The 20261-nt window shown below is 50.4% G+C and overlaps 1 protein-coding gene across 1 annotated transcript in view; it reads right to left on the bottom strand.

Moving 5' to 3' along the window:
• The window catches only part of LOC119383172 (ankyrin repeat and BTB/POZ domain-containing protein 2), a 60676-nt gene that overhangs the window by 25868 nt on the left and 14547 nt on the right, over positions 1 to 20261 (bottom strand). Inside the window, exons 6-7 of the mRNA XM_037651197.2 lie at positions 18391 to 18543; positions 8917 to 9226 (exon numbers count right to left, since the gene is read on the bottom strand). Coding sequence (XP_037507125.1) covers positions 8917 to 9226; positions 18391 to 18543 — 463 coding nt within the window. The remainder of the gene's footprint in view (positions 1 to 8916; positions 9227 to 18390; positions 18544 to 20261) is intronic.

Below are 20261 nucleotides of genomic sequence, written 5' to 3'. Positions count from 1 at the left end.
TCCATTCCATCATGCATCCTAATAAAAGAGCAGACGGTCACTTCTACGAGAAGAAGGAAGACGACAAGGCAAGCGCGAGGAGTGGGCCGAGAAGACAGCTGGACGCCATGGCCTGGCTCTCCAACAAGAAAAATGCCAAGGCAGTGCGCCTCCTAACACCTGGACCGCAGATGGACGACCGCCGCACCGAGGACCTCTGGCTGCCGCTGCGGAGAGCCTTCGACGAGATACTGGAGAAGCGAAGCACCAACCTAAACTTCGACCAGCTGTATAAAGACGCATACGCCATGGTGATATGGAACGAAGGGGAGCGCCTCTACTACGGACTGCGCGAAGCCGTCAGAGAGCACCTAGCCAACAAAGTACGCCCCCTCGCATTGGCTAAAGTTGACGACGACTGCTTGCAGACGATAAATCAGGCCTGGGAATACCACCAGAGGAGCATGGGAATGATTAGCGACATCGTGAAGTACCTGGACCACGCTTACGTGCCTAAGAACAACGTTGACAGCGTGGAGAAACTGGGTGTGCTGCTCTTTCGCGACGAGGTGGCGCACTGCGCCGTCGTGCGGGACAACCTCCGCGACACTATGCTCGGCTTGGTCAAGACGGAACGTGAAGGCAATCTAGTCGATAGGGTTTCGTTGAAGAAGGCGTGCGAAATGCTTGTAGCCTTGGGACTCGGCTCGAAGTCAGTCTACGAAGAAGACTTCGAGAAGCCCTTCCTGGTCGAGTCGGCACAATTCTACGCCTTACGGGGACAACATTACATCCGAACGAGGGACTCTCTCGAGTACGTCGCCCAAGTGGAACAGCACATCAACGAAGAGTCAGAGCGGGCGATGCACTGTCTAGACGAGTCTACTGTGGCTCCAATCTTGCAGGTGATAGAGAAAGAGCTCATCTGGAAGCATATGAAGGCCATCGTGGACATGGAAGACTCGGGTGTCGAGCATATGCTCAAGAACCAGATGGCGGATGACCTGGCCCGATTATTCCAGTTCCTCAAGCGCGTTCAGGGTGGTGCCAGAACGTTGCTCGACTGCGTCAGCAAGTACCTGCGCAATATAGGAAGATCTGTTGTGAACGAGCACGGGGACTCAGTGAGCCTAATTCCGAGAGTGATGGAGCTAAGAGGTCGATTTGACCACATTCTACAGCACTCTTTCAACAACGAAGAACTGGCCAGAGACATGATCACCACAGACTTTGAGTGTATACTCAGCTACACGCGCAAATCGCCTGAGTATCTGTCTGCCTTCATAGACGATATGATGCGAAAGGGAATTCGAAACGTGACAAAACAAGAGACTGACCAGTTGCTGGACAAAGTCATGGCGATATTTCGAGCCCTGCAGGAGAAAGACCTTTTCGAGCGCTACTACAAGCAGCATCTCGCCAAGCGGCTTCTGCTCAACAAGAGCGCCTCAGACGAAGCCGAGAGAACGATGGTCGCCAAGCTTCGAAATGAATGTGGTTGTCTCTTCACATCCAAAATGGAAGCCATGTTCAAGGACATGCACATCTCTAGTAACATGATGAAGCAGTTCAAGGAAGCAGTTTCCTCTTGCAGAGTGGACTTGCACGGAGTCGACATAAACGTGCGCGTACTCACGACAGGCTTCTGGCCCCTGGCTGCCGCCACGCAGCAAAGCAACATTCCCGTCGCCCCGTGGAGTGCTTACCAAATATTCCGACGGTTCTATTTAGCGAAGCATAACGGCCGACAGCTCACCCTACAGCCACATCTAGGCTGGGCAGACCTGAGCGCCGTGTTCTATGGGCCGGCAGAGAACGAGCCATCTACGTCCCAAACGGCTAGCGCATCGTCCGGCGAGCTTCAGCCGCGAACATACATTATACAGGTGACGACGTACCAGATGTGCGTGCTGATGCTGTTCAACCGCCATGATGCGATATCGTACCAAGACATGGCCTCCGAGACGAAGATCCCCGAAACAAGCCTCGTTCGGGCATTGAATTCGCTGTGCATGGGCAAAGCCTCCGAGCCCGTGCTTACCAAGACGCCCGCCTCGAACGAGATCGACAGTGACCACATTTTTACCGTTAACGAAGCCTTCACGTCCGACCTCGAGAAGGTCAAGATTGAGTCGGCGTCCAGTAAAAAGAACACTGTGCCAAAGAAAAATGAGCCAGCGGTCAACCTTGACGAAGACCGAAGGTATGAGCTAGAAGCAGCCATTATTAGAATAATGAAGGCTCGCAAGACGCTGTCGCACGAAGACCTTCTCGCTGAGGTGACGAAGTTGCTTCATACCAGATACACTCCCAGTGCTGCTGCATTCAGGAAGAGAGTAGATGCGCTCGTAGAGAGGGAGTACCTCGAGAAGGCCGGCGAGAATCCTGAAGTGTACAACTATGTGCCATAAGAAGGCGGCACCACTTCGTCAGTGAGTTCAAATGTGCAGCCAGCACAAAGATAAAGCTGTCTTCCAATACAGCGTAATGTGTGACGCAGGCCTTTCCACCACGTCGTGGAGACTAAATTTCACCCCTCCTGAAAAAAAAAAAATGCAATAAATATTCTACGCAGAATCTCTATTGGATTCGTCTGAATGATGCGTAAGCGTTTTCTACTAATCCCCTGTTTTCTCGTGGTATACTGCAGTGTTTTGTATAATTAACAGAAAGAAGAAACCCGGTAGCAACACCGAAATTTCAAGTGGGGCCAGCGTGACACGACAAAGATGCGAGTAGTGCGCCTTTCATTTAAACCATTCCTTCCACAGCACATACATTTCATTATATTCTTAAGGGTTGCGGGACGTAAGGGCATATTTCTGAACGAAACGGCGGATGCGTGAGCAAAGGCGTCTCTGAATGTGGTGGCGCATGTGGTGGCCCAGTTATTCAAGTATTCCGAGCATTGAAATTTATTATAGGTGCTATATTTAGAAGGAAAATGCGGTTGAACCCTCGTGAACAATCATTTGTACGTGGTGTAGCATCGTGAGTGTTTTTGAAAAGATGAATCTTTCTAGCATCGGCGAATAGCTTTCGCCTCAACTTATTTCCTTGCCGTGCTGGGCCACGTTGCTTGTTACTATGGCAACGGCGTGATCGGCGCACTGGATGGAACGAGCAACCAAGTGACGCCAACTTTCGCAACGCAGAAGCTTCTAGGTATGCCATTGGCAGCGCCGCCTTACGTTGCGGGCGTGAGAAGTGGAGACATGTGATGCTTCAAAATTCGAGTTGAGGGCAATTTTTTTCTCTTTTTCTTTCTTGTATTTTCAATTTTCTACACTAAGTAACTTCGGTTTCCGGAAACCCTCGAGCACGTCATCTTCCTCTGCACCGCACCGGCTGTCCCGCGGAAGAACATGTACAGCGTCTACCGTCAGGTCGGCCTCCCACCTTGTCGACCTTGGGGGAATTTCAAGTTTTGTGAAGCTGTTTAAGGCAGCCATCATTTGTGCGGCCTATCAGGAACGTGCCACATAAATTGGGTAAATCCCACTACTCACCACTGGTCCACTAAAAATGAAGAAGGAAACAGATAGCCCAACAAACGGGTATATGCCACAGAAGTTTCTGTGGCCTATCAGAAAACTATCATCATCTTAAACGGGTATGTGCCACAGGAACTGGGTAAATCGCACTACTCACCACTGTTCCACTAAAAAGGGAGAAAGCAACAGTTAGTCCAACACTAGGGAACGGGAAAGCCAACGGCTCCTGCGAGAGGACCCCGAAGCGATGGAAGGTACAACGACGACCTGGCCGTATATCTGTGAGAGGTGTGAACGCTTGGTTTCAGCGCGAGTTTCTGTCCCTGGAGTTTGGACATCCGTATCGTGGCTGTGACTGTATGAGTGCGAACGCTTGGTTTCAGCGCGAGTTTCTAATTCTGGAGTTTCGACATCTGTATCGTGTATGTGACTGTCTGTGGTTTAACTCGAACCTCTATGCGCTGAGAATCAACGTAGAAACAACCTGGCATCACCTAGCTAAAACCCAGCAACGACCTAGAAGCAATCTAGAAACGACACTCATCACCTCGATGAGGCCTAGCTACGACCTAGAAGCAACCAGACTAGTCTTCAGAATTGTCCAGTTCCGCTGTGTCACGCCTTGCGCGGCTTAGTGCAAGCTTCGCCAATTTTTCTCATATCTTTCGTAACCACAATACACACAGTAACTTCAAGCTGAGTTCCCCTATCACTGCCATTTTTGTCGTAAGTATCTGCCGATACTTCAATCGACACAATCCGCCAATAAAAAAAGACGCCAGGCTTTCTTGGGGCTACTAATACAAATACACTTACAAGGTACCCACTACTCCATACATCATATTTTTCGTGAAGTTCGGAAGAACCGACTATGCCACTATTCATCATTCTGCGGAAAAGCGAGGTACCCGCTACACCTCTGCAAGGCGTTCTGTCCGCTTTCTTGATGCGGCGGCTGATGACGATTCGAACCAGGTTGGAACCCCGTTTCATCCTGGATATTTTTTCTTATTTCGTTTTTTTTTTTATTTCGCGCGATAGCGGTTACGGACACCGGCGGCGGACAACTACTGCGCCAAAAACGGCTGTTGTTGCGATCTCAGCAGCTTTCACTGTAAAAAATCAAGCGCAACTTGCACAGGAGGCGTAATGCTAAAGAGACAGCGAAGCCCCCCCCCCCCTCCTGGCTGCTGCTGTTGTTAAGTTTTGCAAATGTTCTCTTTCTTGCTTTTGTTTATGTGTAAGTCTTTTTTCTTTGTATCTGTTTGTTTCTGTTTCTCTCTCTCTCTTTCTATCTTTCTTTTTCTTCCATTTTTTTTGTCTCTCAGTATTTGTCGCTTCTCTTTCTTTCTATCGCTCTCTATGCCTTTCTCTCTCTTTCTTTGATTATCTCTCTTTCTGTCTTTCTCTTTCTTTCTATGCTATGATTTGCTCTCTCCCCTCCTCCTCACCCCCACATCTGTCCTCAACCTAACTTCCATTCCCTACCCCCTTGCTATACTATACTATACAAGGCTATTCTACGCTCTGCTAGCCTGCCTGGACAGCCGAGTGGTTAAGACGCACGCCTTCGGATTGTGGGCACGCGGGTTCGAATCTCGCCTCGCGACGAAATTCTTCTGATAGAGTTTCTCTCTTTCTCTATCTTTATTTCATTTTCTTTCTCTCTCTCCTCGTCCTCTCACCCATTAGAGTTGCTGCATCTCGCGCAAGAGCAATTGGCGCACCTGTTTTGAGAGCGAAGCAGAAGTTGAAGACGACGACGATAAAGAAGATGAGAGCGCGTGCCGGTCTTGCAGAGAGGGTGCGACGCGGCTGTGGAATTAGCGGATGCTAGGCAACGCGAGGCGCTCTGACGGGTTTTTGTACGCACCAAAAAATTTTAAAGCTGGCTTAAAGAGCTTCCATGTTAATAACAGGGGTTTCAAAAGATTTACAGAGGCCCATTCACAAGATATTGGAATAATACAATCACGTCATGCTCAATACCCTGTATTGGGCTTTAGCCACATTTACTGCACGGAAGACGAAGAAGAAGAAGAAGAACAACAACAAGAAGCAGGCAGCTGGACGCCATGTCCTGGTTCTCCGACAAGAACGATGTCAAGGTAGTGCGCGTCGCAAGTCCTCCACACCGGGCGAATGACCGCCACACCGAGTACCTATGGCTGCCTTCGCGGAGAGCCTCCGGCGAGATACTGGAGAAGCGAAGCACCAGCCAACGCTTCGAGCATCTGTATGAAGCCGCATACGCCATGGTCCCATGGGAAGAAGGGGAGCGCCTCTACCACGGACTGCGCGAAGCCGTGACGGAGCACCTCACCACCAAAGTACGCCCCCGCGCGTCGGCTAACGTTGACAACTCATCGCAGACACTGAACCGTGCCTGGGAAGACCACCAGATGAGCATGACAGCGGTCAGCGACATCGTAAAGTACCTGGAGCTAGTATACGTGCCTCAGACCAACATTGAAAGCGCAAGCAAAGCGGGCGTGTTTCTCTTGCGCGATGAGGTGGCGCGCTACGCTGACGTGCGGGACCGCCTCCGCGAAACCATGCTCGGCTTGGTGAAGACGGAACGCGAAGGCAATCCAGTCGTCAGGATTTTGTTGAAGACGGCGTGCGAAATGCTCGTAGCTTTTGGACTCGAGGTCAGTCTACGAAAAAGACTTCGAGAAGCCCTTCCTGGTCGAGTCGGCACACTTCTACGCTTTATGGGGACAACAGTACATCAAAACGAAGGACTCTCTCGAGTACGTCGCCCAAGTGGAACAGCATATCAACGAAGAGTCAGAGCGGGCGATGCAGTGTCTCGACGAGTCCAACGTGGTTCCAGTCTTGCAGGTGACTGAGAAAGATCTTATTTGGAAGCATACACGCGTTTATTAATTGAACCGGCGACAAGATGTTGTGTCTGCGCTCTAGGTGTGCTGCACAAGGAATAAAAAGCGCGTATTAAATGAAAGTTTATAGAACAGAACAGTGGACTGAAGAAGACTGCCTAGCTTTCGCACTCATCATATCCGAGCTCTTGCAAAAGCGCCTGGTGCTCATATTTGCACTGCAGTGAGCACAGGACGCGGGAGTACACGGACATTTTATGAAACTGCATATATTCTAATATATCGCCAAGTGTGGAGGCTGTTGTCCTCATATTTATATCGAACTGATCTGTATATCGAACTGATTGTTAACGTTTGGTTCGCCCTCTTATAACCCGTTTACGTTTATAAATAAATACATCTGAAAGGTGCCCCTCTGTCCGAATCTTGGCCAACATCCCTGATTTTGCGAGTGCGTTTATTTTTAAATTCATCATCGTCAGCAGTGGCACTTCAAAAACACTGCCCACGCACTCGGTACCGATGGTTAACTAGCAAAGATGAAACGTGCGGGCGCGCGGTGTTTGTAACTGGGTAAATCCCGAAAAAAGTCAGTTTCTCAAAGAGGTTACACACACACACATGCACACACACACATCGAACACGAGATTTATGTTGGATCGTTGTCGTTGTTTCTGTGCCACAGAGTTGCCGACGACTCTTGGTGACACAAAGTGTATGTACGCATTGAGATTTATTTCGTATGAGGCCTGAATCCATGTGGCCTGAATCGGTACACCTGTATCCGTAATACGGACATCTATGCAGCGTGATTCGCTATATGTTCGCCACATCAAGTCTCTCAGCTTTCGAGGTCAGACACGCTACCAGTGGTACATCAACTAAATTGTGGGATCACTGCAAGGAAGTCAATGCTTCGAGGCATTTGGTAAGCAGTGATTCTATCTGGCCAAGTTGATGTGACATACTAAAATTGAGATACAGCGCAAAGATGGCGACAAGAACACGTGCATACGGGACCTTTGCTGCACTAACAGAGTAGGCAGCAAAGCACTGTTCCTGTGCGCACGCGTTCTCGCGCGTGGTTCTTTCGTGCAGTTGAAAGGAACACTAAAGTCATACACAAGGTCGACGTGAGATGCTAAAATACCGTTCCAGAAACCGCGCAGTCTTTGTTTTGTGCCACTAAGGGGCTTTATTCAAGAACAAATCCTGTTTCAAGAGTCCGCATACGCCTAACGCAATCCAAATCACTATCACCGTCCCCTCCTTCATCCCTTATTTAGGAGCTTTGACACTGCATAGGCCCTGAACGTACTTTACTGGCCGGATGCCGACGCTAGGGGTACACTTGAGTAAAACAGGCTACACATGCATCAATGACATCGCGTGGACGCGGTGTTTCTCTCGCGCAGTTACTGCCCAGTTGCCGATGCTACGGTTACTTGCGTAAAACAAGCCACACATGCGTAAATGACATCGCGCGGACGCGGCGTTTCTTTCGCGCAGTTAGAGCGAGTGTCACGCGTGAGAAACGCCACCGCGACACAACGCGATCATCAAACTGCTGAAACACGAGTGCGCGGGCAGTGCACATCCGGACAAAAGCGAAACTTTCCGGCCACCCACGTTGTTGTCCAAGGCGCTGTAAAAAAGTACCCCCCACCCCCCGCCATTTTTTCTTGTTTTACAATGCCGATCATTCTTTTCTGTATTATTATGAGTAGTTGTGGCAGTACAAACGAGGACGAAGTTTGGGGGAAGATAAAGGCTTGAAGGCCATATGTATAAGCCAACGTTTCGGCAAGTAGTCTCGTCTTCTTCAAGGCAGCAAATCGTCTTCTGTCGTGAAGAAAACAAGACCACTTGTCGAAACATCGGCTCCAGCGACAACCCCTGTTCAAGAATATTGATCTATATGAACAGTTCTGTACTACAGCGACAGAGTTATACATGAGTAGTTGCTACGTCATCGATTTGTAGTAGTTTTAATATCCCGCAAGAGTCTCAAGTCTCTGTCGAGCGCATTTAAGTTCTAGGTTGCTAAGGCGCATCTGTCGGTAATATCGACGTTTCCAACGTCCTCAGGCATTATCCTATCACTGTAACCTGAACTGACATTCACGATTAGCGCCCTGTTAACTTGCCACTTCAATACAGCGGGGAGAATAATAATTGCTGGAGTTATACGCGCCAAAAACCACCGTATTATTACGAGGCATGCTGTACTGGGGTATTCCGGATTGATTTAGACCACCTGGGGTTCTTTCTAAATTTTTAGACCACCTGGGGTTCTTCTACCTAAATCTAAGACACCGGTGTTCTTCGCATTATGACCCCATCGAAGTGCGGCCGCGGTGGCTGGGAATCGAACCCGCGCCCTCGAGCTTAGCAGCGCGAAAGACAGCGAGAGTGGTGTCTGGAAAGAGCGCGAAATAGCGTGGGACAAGACGAAGAAAAGCTACAGGACAAGCGCTTGTCCTGCATGCGCTGGTCCTGTAACCTTCTTCGTCTTGTCCCACGTTATTTCGTGCTCTTTTCAGGCATCATGTATTACCAATTCGCCGGACAGTCTATTATTATTCGAGTAGTGCACGCACCTCGGCGTGTATGTCGGCTCCTGCTTGGACGAGCACCCGGGCAGCAACCTCGTCTCCCCTGGCGCAGGCGAGCATGAGCGGTGTCAGGCCGCGCTGGTCGCGCGTGTCCAGTCGCGTTGACGCTGGCAGCAGCGCCATCGCCTGAGACACCACGGAAGCGCCCGTGCCCTGCTGACCACACAGAGAGACGAGCCTGAACGCCAACTCGGTCTGCAGTTGGCGAGCCCACTCCTGAGGCTGCTGCTGCACGTCGTCCGCCGACGAGGAACTCGTTCGCCGAAGCAGCAGGAGACGTTCTTCGTGAAGTTCACTGCGAAGGTGACAGCGACCGCGGTTAGGTTTGCCGTATAACAGTAACGAAAGCATTTGGGCCAACAAGAACTTTGTACATGTCGACAGTTGCTGCTCTAACGGTGGAAATTATGTTTGTTTTCTCAGAGAGGAACACTGAAAACTTCTAAAACAGTACCGCAAGATCTCCAACGTTTTCTATTAGGACTGTCTTAGCGATCCAGCTCAATATAAGAAAAAGCTGTACGGTATATAAGCCAATGATGTACTCATCAAAAGTGTCCGCGTGGGGACAAAAGCATCCTGTACATGTACCAAACGGCAGCAGCGAATCTCTTATCTGGGAATTGGTGGCCATTCTAGTTTAATGTATCCCGGCTGCGGCGGCTGCATTTTCAGTGAAGGCGAAAATGTTTGAGGCCCGTATACTAAGATTTAGGTTCACATGAAAGAACCCCAGAAGGTCAAAATTTCCGGAGGCCTCCACTACGGCGTCCCTCATAACCATATCGTGGTTTTCGGATGTTAAACCCCCGATATTATTATTATTCTAGTTTAACGGTTAACTATATAGACTCCGTTCGGGACTTATAGAGGGCGCCTTGAAAGACGCACGCAGCGCCACTTGCGGTGCGGCGAGCGTGCAACGTTGAGAACCTTAGCAGGCAACAGTGCTTAATTGCTTTGACAGCTATGGCGGCGCAAGCGCCCGTGGCTGGCGCGTTAGCGCTTCGAGCTGGATTGAAAGATATCGTAGTGGGATCGTTCTTCCGCGATGCCACCATTAAAAAAGGGGAAAACCTGCACGAGAGTGGCCACGTTTTTGACGTGAGTGAACGCTTTGCTACGGCGTCGTCAGTACTGACGGCTAAATGCGTGCATCAGGCGTGCGTCACACGAGGCTTACTCCATAGCTATCGAGGTAAGCTGTCAGTCTTTCATGCTTAGAATATTATTGGTGCATGCCCACTACCTGTGTACTTGCAAAATGCGCAGAACATTTAGAATTATCCACGGCCGCGCGCCGTGGAAACTACGGCGAGTGGCTGGGCGGCGTGGTTATTTGTTGGTGGCTTCGTGTCATGTTGATTCGCAGCCACCGAGTATTTTGCTTGAAATTGTCGCGCGTAGCAACGAGCTTATTGCAGCAGGCACGTAGGCAAGGGGGGGGCCCGGCGCCCCCCCCCCCCGAAATTCGTCCGGCCTTCTATATTCCCGGGCAGCTTTTGTTTTATTTTTGCCATGGAAATACTTTCTTTCGAACAATTAGGCCTTGGGCCCCCCCCCCCCCCCGAAAAAAAATCCTGGCTACGTGCCTGTATTGCAGCATCATCATCGCTCATCCTGATCGTTTCTACCTCGCCGCTCGCGCGGCTCATGCCAAGAACTTGAAGTGCGGGCGAGAAATAAACGTGTTACGATCGGCCCCACTTCGTCTTTCGCTTCAAGTGATGTGGCGCCGACGACGGCACGGTCACTTCGGCCACCATCAGTCTCCCTCATTCGCTACAACCTCTTTCGTTGTTTATGCTTCTTTCCGAAACAAACACTGCGCTTCCGTCGCAACAGCGTTCGCAGAAAACTGCAACGACGACCAGATCTAAGATGAAAATAAACAGCCTCGATTTTAGTTCCGTGTGCGCATTTGTCTACATACTGCACACTTTGTTCGTTTCATCAACGCCGAATGATTACAGGGTCACCTGTTTACTACAAGTATCAACCACTTAAAGTGCTTGCGCTCTTGGCTCTCTCGTCTGCGCGAGTTCAGTACGCTTTTATAATTTGCGCAAACTCTGGTGTAACCCAAGCTACGCTGTAGCGCAGAGGTGCGCAAACATTTTCGGTACCAAAAATGCGTTGGACTGGGCTAGTTGGTACATTGTCAAAATCGATAAAAAAAAACCAGCGGTAAACACGGGACACAGTGAGTGTCCCGTCGTTTCCTCCCACTGTGTCCTGTGTTTACCACTGTTTTTTTAATCCATTTTAACGTTTTCGAGACCACGACCTCTCGAAGCTTCCGAGTGCCGTAGGGCTACACCAGCCGTAGTCTTTCTGCTTTAATACTAGGATCTTTCCGAAGAGCCGCGCCCACCTGACATTTTTGTCCCTCAACATCCGCCAGCACTAAAATCATGTCTGCAGGAACAGCGCGAACGTAATTAGCACGGGACCTCGGGCACGTAGCCAGGATTTTTTTTTCGGGGGGGGGGGGGGGCCCCAAGGCCTAATTATTCGAAAGAAAGTCTTTTCATGGCAAAAAGAAAAAAAAAAGTTGCCCGGGAATATAAAAGGCTGGACGAATTTCGGGGGGGGGGGCCCTTGCCTACGTGCCTGCGGGACGTAGAAGAAACATTACGACGACACGATAGCTGACTATCAACTTATCTTCGGCAAGCACGGACCGCTTACGATACTCGTCAGGAACTATCGTTGGCACGTACGACGGGGACGACACATCTTTGGACAGCACACCCCCAACGAAATGTGCACTGCATATCTTCGCGTGCCGAGAGGGCTCCCAGTTCGTTCCGTCATGGCTGAAATGTACTGATGCTAGCAGCACAAGAAAAACAAAACCGCAGAACGCGAGACGGCAGAGGGAGCGGGAACCAAGCTAACTTTTTTCGTCGGACAACCGTGATCCACTTTTGCCGCTGCCCAATAAAGCACGGACGAGTTGAGAAACGGTGAAACGTCGTTACCGCAGGGCACGACGTGTACCTGTTGGTACAACCGACGACGCAGCAGTTCATGACTGCGTCACAGAACACATACAACTGCGTGCTAGCGGGCGCGGGAAAGCGTTCGCTTCTGCTCGGGCTCTCAACGTCTGCCTTCTCTGACGGCCGCGCGGTGGCGCGCCAGTCGCAGTGAACGTAAAGCCCCTATACTTCGTAAAAGTACCGCCATCTGCTCTCCCCTCCGCCGCCTCCTCTCCTGCGCGCTCTCGCGCGCGACGGCGGCGCCCCCTCGAACGCGCCACGCGGACGCGCGAAGCTTTCAGGCCGGTTGCGCGCTGGCGCTGCCATTTCAGCCACAGCTTTTCTAGTCCAGCCGTGGTCGCGTGCCATGTCTCGCATACGGCTGTGTGTAATGACTCTATTATTTCTGCGTTCATTTTCTCAGTTGGTGTAGGTGTGCGCACCATCTAATTCCCTTACAGCGCGCCAGGAGAGCTGCTGCAAGCAATGTACAATTTGTAGCAAATTGCATGTCGTTTACGGTTCTTTTCGGAGCGCAGCGTTTCCCCGTGTATTTATTGCATCGGCAAGAAATATTTACATGGCAGCTGTGATGTCAAGCCACGCCATGACGTCAAGCCACGCCAATAGTTCCCGTGCGTATAAACTATCTCTATCATATATAACTGCAGCAATGCCTGCAATTCCCATGAAGGTGCTCGATCAAAACTTCATGACATTTCACATATGTTACTTCTCCTCGGCCTGCCCGCCGCGGTGATGTAGCGGTTTCGGCGCTCGCCTGCTGACCCGAAGGTCGCGTGTTCGGTCCCGGCCGCGGCGGTCGCAATTCGATAGAGGTGAAATGCTAGAGGCCCGCGTACTGTGCGATGTCAGTGCACGTTAAACAACACCAGATGGTCAAAATTTCATTTCCGGAGCCCTACACTCCGGTGTGCCTCATAATCATATCGTGGTTTTGGCTCGTAAAGCCACATGTATCATTCTTATCTCCTTTGCCTGCCCAATGACGTGTGCGCGCAGTACGCCGTTCAGGGATGTTCGGCCTGTGCGGAGCAGCTTGCACCTTTTGTCGTATGCATGACGCTTATATGTTAACTGACAATAAATGAAGTTATTAAACCATCTGTTTTCTGCCAAGAGGCAAGAAAGATTTAAAACCAGTATGCTAAAACCACCGACATTAACCCACTCATTCTATTGAAGTGTCGAATTTCAAACGGACATCTTCAGCGGCTGCGGCTCGATTAAAGATCCCACTGAACGAGCATACCTTTCTGAAACATGTCTTTATTTCCGTACTTTTATGCAATGCGAGATATTTTGCAAACGTACAGCACAGGTGATATATGCCATTTGTAGGTTTAATACACAAAAAATGAAACACATTGTGCACAGGACAATTTCATATTCTTAAAAATGACCCTGCAAAACAGAAACGACAAAGAAAAAGAGAGAGCAAAAAATCAAAGATGCAACATGGACTAACAATGAATATCACAGAGTTATAAAGTGCGGTGGGCTGACCTTCTTTTGTATTAAGAACTTGGTAAAATGGCAGACAATAAAACAGTGATAGCCTGCACTGAACATTTGTGCTTTAGACAGCAAAAGCATCAGATGGTTATTGCAAGGAAAGCAAACGCGTATGTTCCCACATTACCTACATACATCACAAAATATTGATTGCAGCACATGCACGTGAAAAAGTAGGTGCTAGACACCGTCATATAAAAAGGAATAACTTTGGTGATGCTATGAAAACAGATGAAGCAGAACTCTGATAAAACTTTCATTTCGCTAACTTGAGGCCGCATATAACGACCAACACAGTCCATCAACCAAGTGAATGTGGCCGCTTCCTAAGCACGTTCTACCTGGAATTATTTTACATCAGTAGTAGCAGCTTGCTTGCCAAGACTGCGACTGCCACACTTTGTAGTGCTATTTTCAGCACTCAGCTGATTCTTCTTGCGGAGAAAAATGTGAACTCTCGTTCGAAAAAATGCCCTCAATAACTTCTCTTCAATGTTGTGGCAGACAGGAAAACAATTCATGAATGAAACACTGGCACGAACAGAAGCCTCAAGCTGGTGAATGTTTACTAGATTTAGCAAAAGTTTGTCAGTGTTGGCTCTAAACAAGTTCTCCGCCACTTGCAGCAGCTCAACAACAGCCGGCGAAGGCAATGAGAGGTGAATGGTGTCAGTGTACGACTCTAGCTTGGTTAGTGTGCTGGCCTCGTCAGATGTTATGGCCTGTGTACATTGAGCGCAGGTAGTGGTGTTATTTTTCACGTTGTGTACAACATACCCAGCCAAATATTCAAACGACTCCTGTTCTAGACAATTTCGATCAAGCACATCTTTAGGGAAGGCGAGAGGCACTGTGTTAGCTCTTGCTCCTGTAGTAGCCAGTTCAGCACCCAGACCTAACAGAGAAGGTGCGTTGTCCTCAGCGTAACTGCCACGCTTACTTGGCTTTTTCCCATGGGTGTCACGGTTATGGCAGCCAAACGCACAGCAACCCGGCATCGCGACAATACGAGCGAGACGCACACGTACGCTTCAAACTTCGTGCACTTCACATGGGGCGAACACACAGCAAATGGCACGTCGGAGCGTTCAACATGGCGCCGAGAGGCGAAGGAGACAAAATAGCCGAGAAAGAGGGCGCGCAATACCACGTGACCGCAGTCGCCCTATCAGAGGCGTGGCGAGGAGGAAGCGGCGTAGATCAAGAGAAAGCTGTACCTTTCCGTAGGTATAGGGGCCTTAAGTGAACGTAGAGTGCCTCGATGCGCGCGCCCCCGCTTAGAGTGGTGTCAGCTTTTGAAAGGGCAGGTGCCGCCTCCTCGGCCTTGGCGGCAGCGTGGCCGCCATTTTGAATCCCCCGCCCGGTCACTTGTGCGTGGCGCGGCGTGCTGTTTTTAGGTCGGTGCTCGTTTCCCTCCAGTTTTATGCGCTCGTTACCGTCACCATGGCCGGGTGTTGCGTGCCGCAGTGCACCAATCGTTCCAGAAACGCTGGGAGCTGTATCGTTTTAGAAGTTACGAGGTTTCTTTGGACAGTAAAAATCAAACGTGACAAGCGGCATCCGAAGAACACGTTATGCACTTGCAGCGTAAGTTTCCGGCCGGTATTTCAAATGCACATGCAAGGATAACTTCTGCCGGTGTTGACCTTGCGTAATAAATGGACACACTGATATCAGCTACGTGCTTAAAATGCTTTGGTTCACGTGTGCGTGAATCCTGCATTTTTCTTCGCAAACATTCTTTACTGCACTTGGTTGGTCCTGTATCTGCTGTTGGAAGTTCGTGTAGAGGAGGCTCTCCCGCAATTGCGCTGGTTTCCACACGTCCAGGCACGCGGTCGCAAACCTCGTCCTCAAAAAGAGCTGCTGTTGGAGGGAACCGGACTGAGGAGCAGAAGAAGCGTACAGGAGGTTTATTTACATTTTTACATTTAGACAGCTCGTTCCGGAATGTCCTTCGCATGCATCCGTTCGCGTCTTTTAACCCCTTGGCGGTCCCTAGACGCCAGACCTAGGGAAACAGGGGAAGACGTTTCCATCCAATCGGGCAGTGAATCCTGCAGGTCACCTTGCTGGCACCGCCCCCAGCACACGTACACACAACCCAAACACGCGCATTGTTCTCGCAACGATGTCGCGTCGGAGGAAGCATGCCGCCAGCAGCAATGAGTACGTCATGTACAATGAGTACGTCATGGAAAACCAGTTAATGAAATAAAAACTCACAGGCTCCCTTATTCGTTCGCTTAAGACGGCTCGAAAGCGAAAGCCATCTTCTCAGTTTTTTGCGCCCTAGCGCGGTTTTGCATTGCGTCCAAGGTCAGAGGCACCTCACCTGGTTTTGCACTGCCTCCGTGATCTGCCCACTCCTGACCAAGCTACGATGTCATGTGATAACACCATCATATAACGTCACGCCAAAATTTGCGAAGCCATGATGACGTCATATGGTGACGTCATCACATGACGATGATTTCTTGCATCCCTCGTCCCCGACGTGGTGGTACGCTGACGCCGTAGACGCGGGACGCCGACAGTCAAATTTCGCGTTTGATAAGGCATTTAAATCTATCGCCTTAAAAAATATGTCCGCCACGGTGGTATAGTGGTGACGGAGCTCGGCTGTTGACCCGAAAGTCACGGGTTCGATCCCGGCCGCGGCGGTCGCATTTAGGTGGAGGCGAAATTCTAGAGGCCCGTGTACTGTGCGATGTCAGTGCAGGTTAAAGAACACCAGATGGTCAAAATTCATATTGCCCTCCACTGCGGCGTGCCTCGTAATCATATCATGGTTCTGGCAAGTAAAACCCCAGACATTATTTTAATAAAAGAGACAAATAAACGACGCCGTGCATCTGCCGCACAAAGTGTAAAACAGTATTGCAAACACTCAATAATATGTGCATGCAATTAGGCGCATGCAAAAAAATACCTGCAGATACAGAAAAAGAAACGGCAGATACAAAAAAAGAATCACAGCATATCCACGTGGTGAATGATGATGAGTGGGGCGAAGCAAACTCGCGCTGCAGCAAGGCGATGGCATTGGCGCGAGCGTGGTCCTTCTTGATGGAAGATATTGTGACTAGATTGTTTGAGAACCACAATCTGTTGCACACACCGCAACTATGGCCGAAACTGTTATCAAGGAAGTCCCGCTGGAAGCGCGCGTCGGCGCCTTCGGGCAGAGCCCTCCTGGTGCGTTTTACAGCCACTTCATGTGCTCGCAGAGCCCCGGGCTCTGCCTGCCGGTACGCGCGCTTTCTCGCCGCTTCACGGTCCTTCACATTTTGAAGATCCGATTCGCACCGCAGCCGTGCAGCTTCGGCCTCGCGGGCTCGAACGGCGGGGTCTTCGCGCCACAGCCGTGCAGCTTGTCGAGCAGCTTCGGCCTCGCGGGCTCGAACGGCGGGGTCTTCGCGCCGCAGCCGTGAAGCTTGTCGAGCAGCTTCGGCTTCGCGGGCTCGAACGGCGGAATCTGCTTCGCGGCGTCGACGTGCAGCTTCGTCCTCGCGGGCTCTCACCTCAGGATTCTGTCTACGAGCGCGCGCTGCCGCCGCCTTCCGTGCCCTCCGTTACTCGTCAACGTCGTCTTCTTCTTCTACTGCATACCAGAACGCGCGCAGTAAAGAAGAAATAATGCCACACAGGCGAACACGCACGAGAGTCTCACTCGTCAAGTCGTCTTCTTCTTCTACTGCATACCAGAACGCGCGCTTCTCACGAGCTAGAGGTGCCTACTACAACGCTACAAACGGAGGATGGACAGACCCACGGCATAAGGAGCTTCGCCCCTAAAAGAAGAAGGAAAAACGTACTGATACTGCGCGCATCTACGTCTACCTCTAGCGCATAACACATGCGCAGGTCATCAGCTTACATGAATTACATGCGTCCTTGATAAACATTTAGGCAACAACAGCAATAAAAGCTGCCCAAGCTTCAAAAAAGAAAAGAAAAAGGGAAAGCTCACTAGCGTGCACTTATTTCCGGACGTATCCGCGCACCGCAAGCGCTTTGTGTAGCGCGTTTCGCATGCTGCCAAGCTGCGGCGGGATTCGCAATGGCGGCCGTCGTAGCAGACGACGCGCCTGTCCTCACCCTCAGCGGAGCGCGCGGGCATCAAGGCACCCTAAGTGAACGGAGTGTATGTCACGAAAACTACTTCAAGCTCAAACTTTTAATTAGAGGCCATGGTATGTGGCTAAACAAGCAGTGAGATTGGGCTGGCTGCTACTGATCCATATAGCTTCTGAAAGTGCAAAAAACGCTATACCACGAAAGAAGAACACGGGAAAAGCGCTTGCCCTGCGTTCTTTCGTGATATCCTGTTCTTGTGGGGGCGGGGGGGGGGGGGGGGGGGGGGGGGGGGCTGTATGTTCTCGTTTTTTGCGCTTTTAGAAGCTCTGAGTCTGTCGCTAAGCGAGAATTCAGCTTTTTTGAGAACCTCACGTACTATTCACTTTTCTCCCCGGATTCACGATTGCAGTAGTGCAGCGAATGGACTTCTACATCAAGAGGGCCGATTTCAATGGCCACTGTACTCGTGCAATCTGTTTCATACGTTAAGGGTTTCTCTGTGGGTACACGAACAGTAATCTCTTCGATAAATACGGTAATCTTGTTTGGATGTCTCTTAGCTATAGAGGCCTGCGCTTCACGGCCATTTTGCTACGCGTCGAAACAATATGTTTTCCAAGAGCACAGAGGCAAGCATGCTCTATCATTACGCAGACTGGTACTCATAGGAGTGCGCGGGGTTCTTCATTGGAGAGCGGGGGGGGGGGGGGGGGGGGGGGCTAGTTTTACTGCAGCGCCCCCTCCCGCTGAGGTCCCTACAATCAGAAAGCAGAGCAAAGACGACGTCTTAACAAGGGGGGGGGGGGTCCTGCCCCCCCTCTCCTCTGTGCGAACGCCCAGGGCTGGTTTTGGTGCTCACCCTATGGCCCGCACGGGGCAGTCGACTCCGGGCAGTAGCAGACGCGCAGCTTGCATGACGTCATCTTGGTCCACGAGGGGCGAGCGCCGGTACTCGGCATGCGCGTGCGCCACCCGTACCCACTCCACAAGCGGAGGGAGCACCTGGTACGGCCTGGAAAACACGAAGAAACATTCAGAGACTGCTTTCCTGCCATTCACAAGTGTGAGTGCGAACGAATGACTGCGAGGAGGCCGAACCCCCCCCCCCCCCCCCCCCCCAAACCGAATAAACAAAATTTCCCAAATTGAACAGTGCAAACACTTTGTGCGAGCGTGCGCCAAACAACTCTTCTTTCCATCACACCCCTCCATACTTCACACCTCACCCTTCCACGGTGCAGCGTAAACAATCAGCGATGTCAACGGCCTTGCCTTTTCTTATGATTACTTTCTCTCTCTCTCTCTGTATAATTAGTATCCTCAGCGCGTCCTGCTGAAGCTCTCATGTTCACTTTTACACCTAATATAACGTCCGAAATGCGGCGGTCACCATGTCTTTTATATATTAACTACCTGCCAAGTTTATGGACTGTTCTTGGGTTGCTTGCGAAGCACGATGGGCAGATAAGCACAGCACTGATGACAAAACACGGGGTTGAGTCTAATCGCCGTTTTGTACTTAAGTGCTCCGTTATTTTGCAAGCCATGAACTGTTTTGCTCTAATCTAATCACTCTCATCTTCTACAGTCTAATCGCAATTTCACTATAGTGCCGGCCGCCGTGCTTCAGGTAGTAAATATGCAAATGGTGGGAGTCCTACCACTACATTCTTTTATTAAAAGCTCGCAAAAAGTTCAATTACTGGTAATAGTGTAACTCCGAAGCTTGCTGTCCTTTTAAAGGGGCCCTGCAACACTTTTCTGAGTTATAATGGAATAGTCTCACTATTAGCGCATGACGGTTCACGAATCACATGCCGCAAAAATTTTTCGAATCCGTCAAGTACGAGCGGAGTTAAAGGGATTTGTCGCCCTCTTCAAGCGCTTTCTCTCTCCTTTCGAGCCAGCGAGCGCGCTGAAAGCTACGCAGGGAGGGGGATGACAAGGGGCCAAGAAGATGCGTCCCTTCGTTAGCGCGCTTCACGACCTTGAGCACTTTCTTTCCTTGTTTTTCTTCGAACGCACAGCTTACTTTCAGTGTGATTGCACGAGGCGGCATCCCGCGGCGGCTGCGGTAACTACGCAGCTCACGACACGGCCGGACTACAGTGGCGGCACGCGCGCACTTCCTTACGGCCTGCGCACCCAAGGAGGGAACAATAGGGCAAATTCTTCACAGCTCGTTGCAGCGGTCGCCGAGTGGAGGCGCTTCGAACCAACCCTCTATAAAACCCTCTACTCTCCCAACCCTCCTCTTTCTCAGTCGACGTCTCGCCTCTGGCCGAGTGAACCGACCACGCTTGCCGCACGTGTTTTGGATCTGCCGTGGAATATCACCGATACCAATGAATACATTCGCTGCTATATTTCACCAAGTAAGTATACTTGTTGTGCGCTTCAGTTGCATAATTTTCTCAATCGATTTCTGATTGCGTCGTTATAATATTTTCAGGGTGCATCGGGTTAAACTGGTACACGTGGACTGGCCGGCATCGAAATGGTGTACTGCTGCGTGCCCTTTTGCCGCTCGCGCCCTGGGAAAAGCCCAGTGTGTTCATTTCACCAATTTCCGAGTGACGGAGATTTGTGCGCCAAATGGCAAAGGAACATTGCTAGGAAGGATTTAACTATCAACGATAAGTGACGGAGATTTGTGCGCCAAATGGCAAAGGAACATTGCTAGGAAGGATTTAACTATCAACGATAAGTCGCCGTCAACGGTCGTGTGTA

This window comes from Rhipicephalus sanguineus, chromosome 2, assembly GCF_013339695.2.
Source record: "Rhipicephalus sanguineus isolate Rsan-2018 chromosome 2, BIME_Rsan_1.4, whole genome shotgun sequence".
NCBI classification, from domain to species: Eukaryota; Metazoa; Arthropoda; class Arachnida; order Ixodida; family Ixodidae; genus Rhipicephalus; species Rhipicephalus sanguineus.
Note: the sequence above shows the minus strand (reverse complement) of the source record. Positions and strands in the feature narration are given on the sequence as shown.